Source organism: Pezoporus flaviventris, unplaced genomic scaffold, assembly GCF_033815535.1.
Source record: "Pezoporus flaviventris isolate CSIRO_AGI_PZ_B2104156 unplaced genomic scaffold, CSIRO_AGI_Pfla_v1 ptg000035l, whole genome shotgun sequence".
NCBI lineage: Eukaryota > Metazoa > Chordata > Aves > Psittaciformes > Psittacidae > Pezoporus > Pezoporus flaviventris.
In genome coordinates, this window is record NW_026892583.1 from 1,376,638 (window position 1) to 1,390,371 (window position 13,734).

The 13,734-nt window shown below is 41.4% G+C and overlaps 1 protein-coding gene across 1 annotated transcript in view; it reads left to right on the top strand.

Moving 5' to 3' along the window:
* TTC17 (tetratricopeptide repeat domain 17) overlaps window positions 1-13,595 on the top strand; it is a 60,699-nt gene extending 47,104 nt beyond the window's left edge. The window contains exons 17-25 of the mRNA XM_061462098.1: window positions 129-299; window positions 933-1,183; window positions 1,831-1,996; window positions 4,367-4,487; window positions 4,820-4,979; window positions 6,132-6,215; window positions 7,849-7,968; window positions 10,118-10,261; window positions 12,508-13,595. Coding sequence (XP_061318082.1) covers window positions 129-299; window positions 933-1,183; window positions 1,831-1,996; window positions 4,367-4,487; window positions 4,820-4,979; window positions 6,132-6,215; window positions 7,849-7,968; window positions 10,118-10,261; window positions 12,508-12,639 — 1,349 coding nt within the window. The 3' untranslated portion in view covers window positions 12,640-13,595. The remainder of the gene's footprint in view (window positions 1-128; window positions 300-932; window positions 1,184-1,830; window positions 1,997-4,366; window positions 4,488-4,819; window positions 4,980-6,131; window positions 6,216-7,848; window positions 7,969-10,117; window positions 10,262-12,507) is intronic.
* Window positions 13,596-13,734: the final 139 nt, after the last annotated feature.

Sequence of the window (13,734 nt, forward strand, 5' to 3'; positions counted from 1 at the left end):
TTTGTAGAGTTACTCTGCTAATCCATATGTAGAAAACTAGAAGAGTGTAGCTTCTGCAGTACGGCTTCTGTGCTTGTAGCCTTGAGGAGCAGGCTTACGTGGTGTGTCAGTGAATATCTCTCTTTCAGGCCACTGTCACGAGAAAAATCCAGATGGCAGTCACGACAAAGAGAAATACTTTGAAGACCACTATGAGTCAGTTACTGCAGTGGCAGAAGGACGCTCAGAGGGAGGTACCGAAGATCCAGAAGTCCTTACTCAGAGTTTAGCAAGGGGTCCCTCCTTCTTGAGACTGGAGAGTAAGTTCAACCTTACAAAATCAGTGCCACCGAATGAATCAGGCTCTAGAGCTGTCTTCCTTCCTCCAAAAAAGCTACTTTTCCCCCTCCCTAAAGCAAAAAGTAACCCTTAAAACCAGTTTTTTTTCTGTTCACTGTTGTTCTTCTGCAAGCTAAACATCAAAATGCATTCAATAAAACAAATGTTTAGACATTTTCCAAGCTAAAGGATGTAGGTTTTTGCGAGAGTTTACAAACGTGGTGGTTGTACCTCAGTGAATTCAGCTATGCCAGACAGAAGGGAAGAAAACCAGCATCTATGGTTAAGGTAGAGGGAGCTTTCATCAGTGTTTAATGCATATATGTAGAGGAGAGACACTACCCATTTACTCCCCCAAACAAGGCAGACCTGTGGTTTGGAAAGGAAACTGATGTAAGTGGTCTAGAGGAGCTGATTTTGAAGCTGTAGATGATGCTTATTTGTAGCAGGGAAATCTGCATTTTCCAGGCCCCCTCTCCATTTGAAGTGTGCAGTAAGCAGTCGGTGACACTTGGTTTGTGCAAGTGGAAAAGTCAGCTCACAGAAAATAGATCTTTTTTGATGTGATTTTTGGAAGTACCAGGAAAAGAAGCTTTTATGGTATTCCCTCTTAGACGCAGTCACTGCAGAAAGCAACGGTTCGGAAGGGATGGAGGGTTTAGAAGATGATCAGATGTCTGAAGAGATGCTGGCTTTGGTGGATGAGTTTGAAAACTCTTGGCCTCAGGAAGCTTTTGAAGGGGCACTGGAGGTAAAAGGTCGTCGGATGGACTTGCAGGGAATCCGAGTCCTAAAGAAGGGATCTCAGGATGGACTGGCTAGCTCCTGTTTTGGGGACTGTGGTGATGATGATGAAGCTGAATGGGTAAGTTTGGATGGGTTTAGTGAAGTCTTGTACCAACTTATAATAGTATAAGGGGAGGAGAGAAAGATGAGGACAGGCCAGGGTGTTGAACACTGGAATATATGTAGGAAATGCCCTATGGGCCTCAAAGAGCTGGTTCATGGCTTGTGTGAAATGAACAAGTAGTTTCAGTCCATCTTCTAATAGAAGGGCCTCTGCATCACTAAACCTGACATTAAAAGCCTTGAGTATCAGCAGCAAGAGCTTAGGTGTTGAATGATGCTGGGTGCCCTCAAACTTCTTGCTCACAGTTAAAAGGAGAAAAGTCTCTAACCAAAAGTTCTAGCTAGCATGAGAAAATGAAATACCTGAATGATCGTGTTACAAACAAAATAAATAATGAAAAATGCCTTTCAGTTCTGAACAGTTAAGATGGTTTTCTCCTTTGTCCTTTGATTTGGAGTTGTGTACTTTGTTTGCATAGTGTGATGCAGTGAGAGTGGGCAGACCGTAGAGAATGGGTTGGCGTGGAGTTGGGAGGGAGAGAAAGATCTCATCTTTAGCATCTTTGAAATGGAATCTTTGGGCTAAAACGAGTAGTGTATTGGAGCTGATAACAGTCATGGCGTTTCATAATGTTAACCTTGCTAATACTGTTCTTTTGATAGATCACTTTTCAGGTCAAACGTTTAAAGAAACCAAAAGCTGAAAGCTTGGATCTCCAGGAGCCAGTTGGGAGAAACGGGGAAGAAGGGACTAATGGAGACAATGAAAACTTTTACCAAACTGCCCTGGAGATCAGTGGACCAAAGATACCTTCTCCTGGACCAATAGGTAACCTGCTGATTCTAGAGAAAGCAAGTCGTTTCCAACTCCTATATTACTCTGGTTTGTTTCCTTTGCAGCTTTTATATTACACTGGTTTACTACCATAAATATGTGTCACAAAGACTATGTAGTGAATATGCCTTTGGATAAATTCTCTTCCATCTCCACCTTTAGCGTGAAGTACAGCATAACTTTGTCTCCTGAATGAAAACTTTCTAGTTAATTCCCAGGTCTTCAGGGGATAATGTGATAGGAGTGGAGAATGAAAGAGGTAGATATAGAAGTAGTAAAGGAGAGAGGGGGTGAGTAGTCAAAGAAGTTAGTTTGTCAGATGAAACAGCAGGGACAAATGCAGGATGAGAGCTTGAATTGGTTGCTCACTAAACAGAAGACACAACTCAAAAAAGAACACAGAAAGCTTGATCTCATAAAACCAAAACACATCTTAAAAGTGGTCTGTTGTGATTGGTTTGGTGATGATATAGGAGAAAACATAGAGGCTCTCTTCCAGATAATGGAGCTACAGAAGAGTAGTTTTGTACCAGTGTAAATGAGGAGGTTTAGAGAGGGAGGTGGAGCTTTTGCTAGTTGAGTAAGAGGCATTGGAGAGTGGTCTACTGATATGGTGCAAGCTGGTGCCACTGCTACATTCAGGTGGGCAGAAGTCATCAGCACGATTGCATGGGATGAAATTTCATGTTGCTGGAACCTAATGTGGCCAAAGAGGAGAACCAAAGGAATTGGGCCTCATACTTTTTGTTTTACGCTCATTTCAGTGGAGCTAAAATCTTAATGTCATAGAGCTGACATGTAAGCAAAGATGTGTTCTCCACTACATTTTAGTCCTTGAGGATTTGATGACCTGGAAAGTGGTTTCACATTTTGAAGGCTTTTACGTTAAATCTTTAACAAGCTCCTATTTTAGCAGCTGTCTAACGTAAGTTACGAAATTAAATATGTAAATAGGGGAGAAGGGATCATCATTTGTGAGCACACACTTGGCATTTCCTCCGTGTATCTTCTCTCCCTCTGAGCTACTTTGTGGCTTGATTACATAGCATCCCTCAGTTATAAAGTAGTTACCTTCCTAATGCTCCTGTGGGGCAGGCTCTGCTGACATCCTCTTTTTGGACAAAAATTTAAGTAACATATTGGAGGTCACTCAGGTTATTCCTGGTAGAACAGGGAAATGATGGTATCTGTCCTCTGTTTGGCTGCTGAACTGGCTCTGTGTAGCACTTCCATGCCTCTCACTATCTTTTGCTCTTTGTGCAGATCAGAACTCACAAGCAGGTAGATCACAGTGGTGGTGATCAGAACTGATCATTCCCCTCTGAAGTTCCTCAGTGATTCTCAAAGCTAATTTTCCTTTAATCAGAATACTTTAGGAAAGACATGGTCATGGTCTTACAGACTTACTCATTACTGTACACAGTTATGGTAAAGCAGTTTACTATGCCTTGGATGGGAAATAGGATTTGCATCCAAATGGGCAAAATTTCAGGTAACTAGAAATAACTATTGAAACCCTGTCTGCATAGCTGGTGCAATAGACTGGCACGTTGTTAAACTTGGCTTCCCACTGTGCAAATTTACGTCTACAATGAATTCCTCTTACATTTCAAACAGTTGGATGTTTCTCAAATGAGAGGAAAATGTTTCCCAACAGTTAACACAAGCTGGATTCCTAGGACTTGGTACAGTATCCGCCAAATGTAAGGGAAAGATTTCAGCAGGAGTTGGTTTAAATGTAAAGATTGGGTTCTTGTTTCTCCCAGTGATCTATTTGTTAATGTAAAGCAAATTATTTAACCTTTCCCTACCTTGGTTAACATGTCTGCAGAATGGGAGGACTGAAGTGTAGTTGCTTAACAGTTTCAGAAGTGTTGCTATGTTGAACGTAAGAATGCGGTAAAAGCCAATCTCTGTCTTAAACAATATTCATTGAAAAGAAATGGCAGTATTTTTCACCTGGGGTTGTCAGAAGATGCAGTCAGCTTTTATTAGTTTGTACCGTAGCTGTAGAACGTAAATGATCACTTCCAAACTTTCTTTAAGGACATTTAAGTAGAGGTATTGCCTATAAACAAGGGTGGCAATTGTTCATCTGTAGCTGTTGAAAAAGTGTAATGAAATGGTATTTAAAACTCCACCTCCTAATCTGTCTTGCGTAGGATCTGGTTCTGTCTTTGGATCCCACCAGTTCCAGTCCATTTAGGTTCAGGAAAGTTCTGAAAGAAATCTGACTGCAGGACCATGACTTTTATACCATAGGGAATGTATCCACTGCTGTGTTTTGTAAATCACTGTAGGGAAGTAGGATGTCCTTCTGCTTCCAGACAGTTTCTTCTCTATGTATTTTTTTCCTTTCTCAAGGAAAGAGACGTGACTATCGTAGCCTTGGCTGGCCAAGTCCTGATGAATGCCTGAAACTCCGTAGGGTAGAGCTTACAACTGTAGCCAGCACATGGCTTGCTGTTTCTGCTAAAAACATTGAGTAAGTATCTTGTATGTGAGCCTTCAATAAGCTACTCCCACAAAGCAAGACAGTTATATGGCCTTCAGTGTGCATAAACTGAAGACTTCAGGGTTCTTTAAAATAAGAAAGAACTGTCAGGATTTCAAAGAAGTTTGGAAACATGGTACTTCATCGATAGATTTGCAAAGGAAAGTGGAAGTACAGATAGGAAATCTGGTTTCTCTTGCTTCTTGAGCTATTCAAATGAGATTCAGCCAGGTTATGGACGATTTATACTCATTAGAGGACTTTGTAAGGACTATTCTGTTTTCTTCTTCTGACTGATTCAGCTTGGTTTATGACCTTTGTAGCATTACAGAGCACATTGATTTTGCCACACAGCTGCAAGAACCAGCCATGGAGCCCCTCTGTAATCCAAATCTGCCAGCCAGCATGCATACTTTGGACCACTTGCAAGGTGTCTCTAGTCGGGGCAGTTTGCATTACACTGGAGAAAGTCAACTGAAAGAGGTATGTCAGAGTTGAAGGCTGTCACACAAAAATGACCATAGCATGGCGGATTCAAGGTGCATTTAGATCAGTGCCCTGTCTGCAGAAGTGACCTTCAGTGAGTGAATGCCTGGATAAAACTAAGAACAATGCAGGCTAAAAGCTATATTTTACCAGAATGTTTTCCCAGCCCTCTATGATTTGGCCTCAGGGAAATCCTAAACCACTGTTTGTGTATTTGTATTTATGTCTTGATGGGTGAATTACTGAAAGAAAAGTCCAACTGAGCATACATAAAACTTCTCAGTATTCTTAGTATTCAGTGCCATGGAGTTATAACACAATGTGATAATACGGATAGTATTAACTCAAGATAGACAGTGATGTTGTGGGTGTTGGTTGATGAGAAAATGAACATGAGCCGGCTTCAGTGTGCGCTTGCAGCCCAGAAAGCCAACCGTATCCTGGGCTGCATCAAAAGGAGCGTGACCAGCAGGTCGAAGGAGGTGATCCTGCCCCTCTACTCTGCTCTTGTGAGACCTCACCTGGAGTATTGTGTGCAGTTCTGATGTCCTCAACATAAAAAGGACATGGAACTGTTGGAACAGGTCCAGAGGAGGCCACGAGGATGATCAAGGACTGGAGCACCTCCCGTATGAAGACAGGCTGAGAAAGCTGGGGCTGTTCAGCCTGGAGAAGAGAAGGCTGCGTGGAGACCTCATAGCAGCTTCCAGTATCTGAAGGGGGCCTATAGGGATGCTGGGGAGGGACTCTTCATTAGGGACTGTAGTGATAGGACAAGGGGTAACGGGTTCAAACTGAAACAGGGGAAGTTTAGACTGGATATAAGGAAGAAGTTCTTTACTGTAAGGGTGGTGAGGCACTGGAATGGGTTGCCCAGGGAAGTTGTTAATGCTCCATCCCTGGTGGTGTTCAAGGCCAGGCTGGACAGAGCCTTGGGTGACATGGTTTAGTGTGAGGTGTCTCTGCCCATGGCAGGGGGGTTGGAACTGGATGATCTTAAGGTCCTTTCCAACCCAAACTATTCTATGTTTCTATGTTTAGGTTGGAACAAGTTAAGGCATTTGTGAAAGGCTGGGGAAATAAGCAACCAACAAGTGAGGGATGACTCTTACCATGTTCCAGCTATAGCCTGTTCTTTGTCTTCCACAGGTGCTACAAAATCTTGGCAAAGACCAGTACTCCCCCCAGTCATTAGAACAAGTTGGTACTCGAATAGCAAAAGCTTTGGATAAGGTATGCGTACATGAGAAAAATAAGGAGTCTGGGCTCACTGCTCATGACTGACACAGTGGTCGATGCAGTCCTGAACCGTTTGTCTGAAATCCCAGTCAAGGAGTGTATTAGTACTTGGACTAGGGATTTGTGTCTGTTCAGCGTCTGTAATGCCCTCACAGGTATTTTGTTAAGCTCTATCCTGTGCTTAAACTGTCAAGCATCTTGCATAGCTCTCTAGTAAACTTAAGCTTGTCAGATTTCCCAGTGTTTCCAGCCCTGTAGTGAGCAGTATTGCTGGTTGTTGGATATATATCTGAATCTGTTTCAGTGGTTCTCAGCCCTCCTCTTTCTTTCTTTCTGTGCTGCATTGACTTGGAGTTTGTGGAAAGTTTCCTATCCAGTCATGATCCTGGCATGCAGTGGTCAGACAGCTTATACTTCTTACTTCCTTTTACCTTACGCAGTGTTGGGCTGAAGTGTCAGATGTGTTCAGGTAGAGGTACGGCACCATATGCAAGGCTGCACCAACTGTTCTCCCCAGAGAAAGCCCAGCTTCCAAGCTAAGTTAAGGCTGTGAAGGACCTCAGCTGAGGGCCTTGGGAGGAGATGGTTAGGGGCATCATTTTCTCAGGATCTACAAGGTGGATAAGAATATAGGGATTATTGTTATATGTTTACGGTTAGTGGGGAGGAGATCCCAAGCTGCTGTAGAAGAGAGAGCTCAGCCAAAACAGTTTGGTGCCCTTAGCCTGTTCTACCAAAAGCCATCCTAGGAGCTTATTGTGCTTTGAAACTAAAGCATGTATTTGTCATTCCCAGAAAGTAAAGATATTATGCTCATGTTACAGGACTTAGTTTCTTTATATACTTCAGACGTATACTAACTCTTTCTCTTACATGCTACAGATTCCCCTGCAGGCAGCAAGCTTTATCCACATAAGCTGAAAATCGAGTGCTGAGAGCAGAAAAGGCATTCTCAGTAAAGCTAGCTGTGTTGGAAATGCAGTACAGTTCTTGTGTCTACCAGTCTCATTCAGTATTCACAAGAGCTAATCAAACAAATCAAGATGGCTACTTATCTAATTGCATATGTGAGCATAAACATTCATTTACTGTGTCTGAGTCCATAGAATTCAAGCACATAGTATTTTGCTTTCTAACACGTGACATGGGAGTCAGCCAGCTTTAGGCACCAAACTTAATCAGCTAATCTTGTCAGGCTTCTGCTCTGAGCTGCATCCCAGAGCATCCTTCCTTTTCCCAGAGAAAAAGGGCAAAAGAGAGCCCAATCAGCTAAGTTAGCTGAGTTTGTTGCTTTATGTTGGGTGATACGTATACACATCTAGATGCTCAGCTAGAAGCTGTTGTGGCTGCTGAAACTTTTGTTGCTGTTTCAAGCTATTTAGCTGCTATTCCTTTCTTAAGAAAGTGATGCTGCACTTGGAATCTGTTTCATTTGGCAATCTCATTTACCTGACTATTGCATATATGTTGTTAGATAAGAAACTTTTTGCTGCTTTGAAATAGTTTAATGCTATTTTTAAGTGTAACACCCTCTACCTCAATATATAAATAAATTGGAAGAGTCAAAGACAGGAAGACTTTACTAAAGGTGTTTACATGACTGGTTTTTGTGTTCTTCTTTTGTCAGAATCAGACTTCATGGGTCCTGTCTAGCATGGCAGCTCTTTACTGGAGAGTGAAAGGCCAAGGAAAGAAGGCAATCGACTGCTTACGGCAAGCACTGCACTATGCACCCCATCACATGAAGGTGTGTATGCATGTGCCCACTACTCAGATGAAACAGTGTTTTGCTTGTCACTATAAAGCTTTCACAGACTACCATTAAGACCAATATCGTGTGTATCAGTGTCTATAATGTGTTAGGTATGAGCTAGTTGTGGTGAAACCTCACAACTTTCACCACATGTTTAGTGTGAACGGTCTCTCCTTAAAAAAGAGTAAGGGAAAGGGCAACTGCAAAAGGGGTTCTGAGGAAGTTTCTGCACGTCAGTGGGTTTGACACCTCTGGGCAATGCAGGCTCAACCTTCCTCCTGTTATGTAGGACTTGGAGTCTTCATCAGCCTTTGACTGGACAAGTCTTCTGAGATGTGGGGTAAATATTTTCTGGTTATGTGTTTAAAGAGGGGAGGAGGTGAGATCTAACTTAAATGCTTAAATCTGAAGTGTTTGGGCTGTGAATCTCAGCTGGGCACTAGCACCTTTGTGTGGCAGTTGTGCTTTACTCCAAGAAAGGCAGGACTTCGGACGTAATCTTCTGTTAATGTTTCAGTTGACCTAAGTACTTTGTACCCTTCACCTTGCCACATACAATGCTGAGCATTACGACATCTATTCTTATACACCAGGCCCCCCCCTTCAAACTGATAAATGCAATATAGGCTCCTCACTCAACATTGCAGATTTCACACTGGGACCTGAACAGCAAAGGGGGGCAGGATGGTGAAATGTGTACTCCTTTTTTTGAACCTTGGTCTTAAATCCTTCTCTGAAAATCAGGAGACAAAGGAATTTACACTCAGCGTATCGTTAGGAGGATTTAGCCATTAGCAGTAGAAATGCCTCAGCTAAGAAATGCACATTCCCACTTCTTGTCCTGTGTATCTATGTCTCTCTCCTGTAATCCTGTCTCTTGGCACTTGTCCTTTTAACACGAAGTTGGAACCAAGATCTAACACAACAAGTTCTCGCTTGTTTTCCTGTCTATGTAACTGGGAATGGTTCCTCAGAAATGGAGCACTTGGCTGTGTGACTTGTGAGGGTCAGAGTATGGATTGTAAACTACAGGATGGCAAGATCATGGTTTAGTAATGTTGTTTTCTAGAAATGTGATGTAATGTTCCCTGGGGTTGGCTGACTCTGAATTTGTGCCTTTGTTTTGCCCTCCATACTGAAGCTGCCTCCAGAGAAAACCTTGAATCTTGTTTGTAAAGATCCAGCCGCAGCTTGAACTCAGTGAGAGTTAGCACTGAATTAACAGCTATTTACTCTTTTGTTTCATCCTCCTCTTCCATTTTCTGCACTCTGGCTACTCTCTCGTGCCTTTTCTCATGTAAATAAAAGGTAATTAATTTTCCTGTGGGCTTCTTTTGGGATTTTGACTTCCATAAGATCTGCTTTGCAAATGTGAATGACTTATCCAGCAAAGGTACTCCTTGCCTTGTGGAGGTTGAGGAGGCAGGGATCAAATACATCCAGAATTGTTTATTGTCCTGCTGAGGGCACCTAAGACTTGCTCTTTCGCAGTGTTCTGTCCTTTGAAGCCCAGCTCTCAGAGAGTCTGTTATGGCTGCCAGGGCTTAACAGTTTTGTCAGACAAGGTCCCAGTCTGGAAATCCAGGAAATAAAAACCATACCATCAGTGACTAACTGGGAAAATTTATTTCTAGCTCTTATCCAGCATCTGTAGGAATTCTGTTGCAGGATAAAAACTGCTGCATCAGCTGCAAACCCTTTTTTCGCTTCCCTGCTGTCCCTTTTTGTTCATATTCCTTCCCTTTTTATGCAAGAGCTGAAGAAATGTGGTCAAAGAAAAGAGCTTCTCTTGAGGATGCATCTCATCTTTAGGGAGAAAACTAGTGCAAGGTCATCTGAAAAGTAATGTACATCCTAGGACACTTCTGTGAGTTAATTTTGTGAGTTATCTGTGCCACAGCAGTGTTTGTTACTATTGCGAGCAGATGTGTGTAGGTGAAGTTTTCTTCTTCGTAACCCAGGTGCAAATGCCCTTTCATAGTAAAATAAATCTGGCTCATCACTTTCAAAGGCACCAGATAGTGAAGTGGGAAGTAACCAAGTAAGAGTGGCCGAGTGGTGGAGTCTTCCATTGGTCTTGTTGATCCTGAGACAGTTCCAATGCAAAGAACCTCACTGTTTATCACCTGCTCTTGTCTTCCAGGATGTACCACTAATAAGCCTAGCAAACATCTTCCACAATGCAAAACTCTGGAACGATGCCATCATTGTGGCTACCATGGCAGTGGAAATAGCACCACACTTTGTGGTTAATCATTTCACGCTGGCAAATGTCTATGTAGCAATGGTGAGTGTGCTGTCACCCACTTACATCTGTCTTTGGTACAGTATCTAGACATGAAATATACAAATCTTACTCTCATAAATCAGTTTGAAGGAGCAACATTCAAGAAGTTGGGGTAAGATCAACAAGAAAGAGTATTTTTGAATGCCAGAACTCTTATTACTCATTTTACTCTTGTTATTCCTTTAATACTTGAAGACAAACAAGTCTATAAGCTGGCTTCAGAATGCTGTCTGCAAAGCTTTAGGACAGTAGTAAACAATAGGTAATTTGGGTTGGCTGCCTCTACAAACACAGGGTGTTTTTATAATACTGGACATTAATGATAAATTGGATCTCTATCCTGAAGAGCTTTGCTTAGCACAATAAGATCCCAGTTCATTGTGGTGGTGAACAAGCACAAGGCAAGTTTAGTTTCAACATCTGGATTATCAACACCCAAAATGATTTATAGATTGAACTCAAATTTCTTCATGTTCTCTATATATTCTAATCTGCGATTTAGCTTTCAGTGTTTACTGTGAACACAAAACGTCCCTTTTATCTTATTACTGCTGGGTTTGTTCTTGTGTGTTTCATCCCTATCATTAACGGGGCCAGTACATGTGAAGGGTAAAAGAGGCACAGTTAGACTGAGACATAGTTGATCTCTATGTCTGTGTCAAAAGTGTTTTCAATTACACATTCCTAAGTATCACTGCCAGTTTTCATCACTTGTCACACATTTGTCTTTAGTGTTTTGCTCCCGTGGTTGAGAGGATCACACAGATAACAGGGCGAGCTGGGGAGGTGATCATATATTATGGCTATCAAGGTTGAGAAGAGTTGAAATGCACAGTGGAAGCAAACCGAAGCAAGGCATGACTTGTTTCTATTAAGGTGTTCTGACAATTGCTTGGAAGAAATTAAGTCTAAGTTTGATGCTTGTCTTGCCAGTATCTTTTTCAAGTTAGCACAGTGCCTAAGGATAACTTCATTTTCCCTGGATCTAAAAGTTTTCTCAATGAAGCTCTATATTCGTTATAAGAAATGACTGTAGCAACGAGGCAAAATTCATCTTCTGGATTAAATTATACTAACATAAAGACAAGTTAGTTTATTTACATCATTTTTAACTTGCTGTATTTGAGAGGTGACTGACCAACAGATTGTAAATGTCATGTTAATTGATAGTATGGCATTGTAGAGCCCAGCATTCATTTATCTGCAAAGCTTCTCAGTAAGTTGTCTTACAGAGAGGAAACAGCCACGTTAAGGACTGAGAACTTGGGATAGATGCTGTTGAAACTGTTGGACTCTAAAGGAACATCTTAATAGTATCAGATCACAGCAAATGTAAATTACAACATCTAAAATGGAAGGGTCTGATTCTTGTTTTCATTGCTGTGTCAATGCTCCCACAAACTAATATAGGATTTTCTGTGTAATTCCATATTGAAACTGTATTAAAAATACGCTGTATTAAAATACACTTTTTACAACTCACAGTGATTTAGTCAGTGTTTATAATGTGGCCAGAAATTAGTATTATCTCTATTGTACAAATAGATTTACTGAGACAAGGAACTTAAGAGAACAAAACCAGTGTTGAAAGTAACTTAAAACCCCAGAATGTCGTGGATCTTTTCCTCTCTCCTTCTTCCAATACACTGTTGGATGTTGGTGTGCTTTCCTAGTTAATAGGAAAGTAGGGTGCTGTAGGTAATTAGATTTCAGCTATAGAAAAATAGATGTTATTTCAGCATGATGCTCCTTACTGCTATTCTGGAGCCTAGCTTATCAATTGAAATTGTCTAGCTATTATATGCTTTTTAAGATTTTGGTGGGTTTTGTTTTGGTTTTACTTCATCTTGAGTAATCCTTAAAATGTGATTTCAGGTTGTTTCTAGCAATGTTGGCTTTTCAGCCTAGTTGATGGTTTTGCATTGTCCAAGGTGTTAAAACCTTGATCGATGTAAATTCTGACCGAAACCTGTTTTAAAAGCTACTTTTAACAGCAAGAATGCTAAGTTCTACTATCAAAAGGAAAAGGTGAACAATAATTGCTCGCCCTTCCATAGATTATACAGAATTGGGTATTTAATCCAAGAAAATATCAGTTACCTGGGGGAGAGGGAAGGACCACTCCTCCCTCAGGTTCAGTTACTTTTGTGCATACCATACACAACTACGTAAGACAGGAAAGGCGAAGAAAGTGTGTTTGGTGTTTTTAGAATTGACTCTTTGCAATCTTCTCTCTTTCTTTACAGGAAGAGTTTGAAAAGGCAATGAAATGGTACGAGTCAACACTAAAACTTCAGCCGGAGTTTGCCCCAGCAAAGAATCGAATCCACACCATTCAGTGTCATTTACTCCTGAAGAAAGAGCGTCGGTCTCCTTAGAGCTCAGCGTCTTTCTCTTTCTTTTTTACACCAATGTCATTACTCTCTATTCTGCTTTTAAGTGTGCTGAGAGGAATCGATGAATCAAAATTTTTAACAAGACTTACAAAAAGAGATGGGATTTGGATCAAGGGGTGTTTTTTTTGTTGTTGTTTTTCTCAAATATAAGAACATCTTTGGAAAATATATTTCACAGACCATAATTTGAAAACATCCGTGTAAATAATTAAACCAAGAAACTTCCATGAGTCCATGACCACCTGTTCCAATACCCTGGCACTGTTAGTTTTTCCTTAATGCTCAGATTGGCATCAGCATCCAAAATAACTTGCTTCATGTCTTAAAGTCAATGGAAATACAAAGCACACACCCATACCAAATAGTAAGAAGAGATAATCAGCAGTTCATCCATGTGAAATCCATGCTTTGTCCGGTCTTGTTTACTCCATACCACATCACCTGCTTTTTTGGAAGGAGAGGGACAAGATTTTAAATACTTGTAAAAAAATACCCGTTAGGAACATCAAGTATTTTTGGTATTGTTTCTTTCTGTTGGTGGATGAGGAGGAGGGAACAGCAGGACACTGAAATCCAAGTGGTTTTGCATCTTCCTTGCAGAAAAGAGAATTGGTAAAAACCCCAATAAGATGTTTTATGTTTGTCTGTATATTCATAGCCCTCTGCCTCCCCGAGTGGCTGATTCACTAATTCTTTGTCGACTATATTTCTAGCTGTTTCGGTATAAGGTGCAAGTTTATGCTCACTCTGAGCTATACTTTGAGCTTCCGAGGAGGAAAAGGAGGGAGGCGGTGTCCAGGTATCATCAGCAACTAAGTCAGGTGGAGGATTTCCAAATCAGTCGTGTGTGTGGTTGGTGGAAGACATGATTCTCCAGGCATCCGTGAGGAATCAACAAGGGCACATATTTGAAATAAAATAAATTGTTTACGAACAAATCCCAGCTTCTCTTCCAGTGTGTTCCATGCGCCGGTTCCAGGAGTCTAGGCTTGGGGATCCTCAGGAGCAGACAGAGCTGGGGAGGTAGGAAAGCCTTCAGCATTCCTGATTAGACAGTGATTTTCTGCCGGTCGTGGA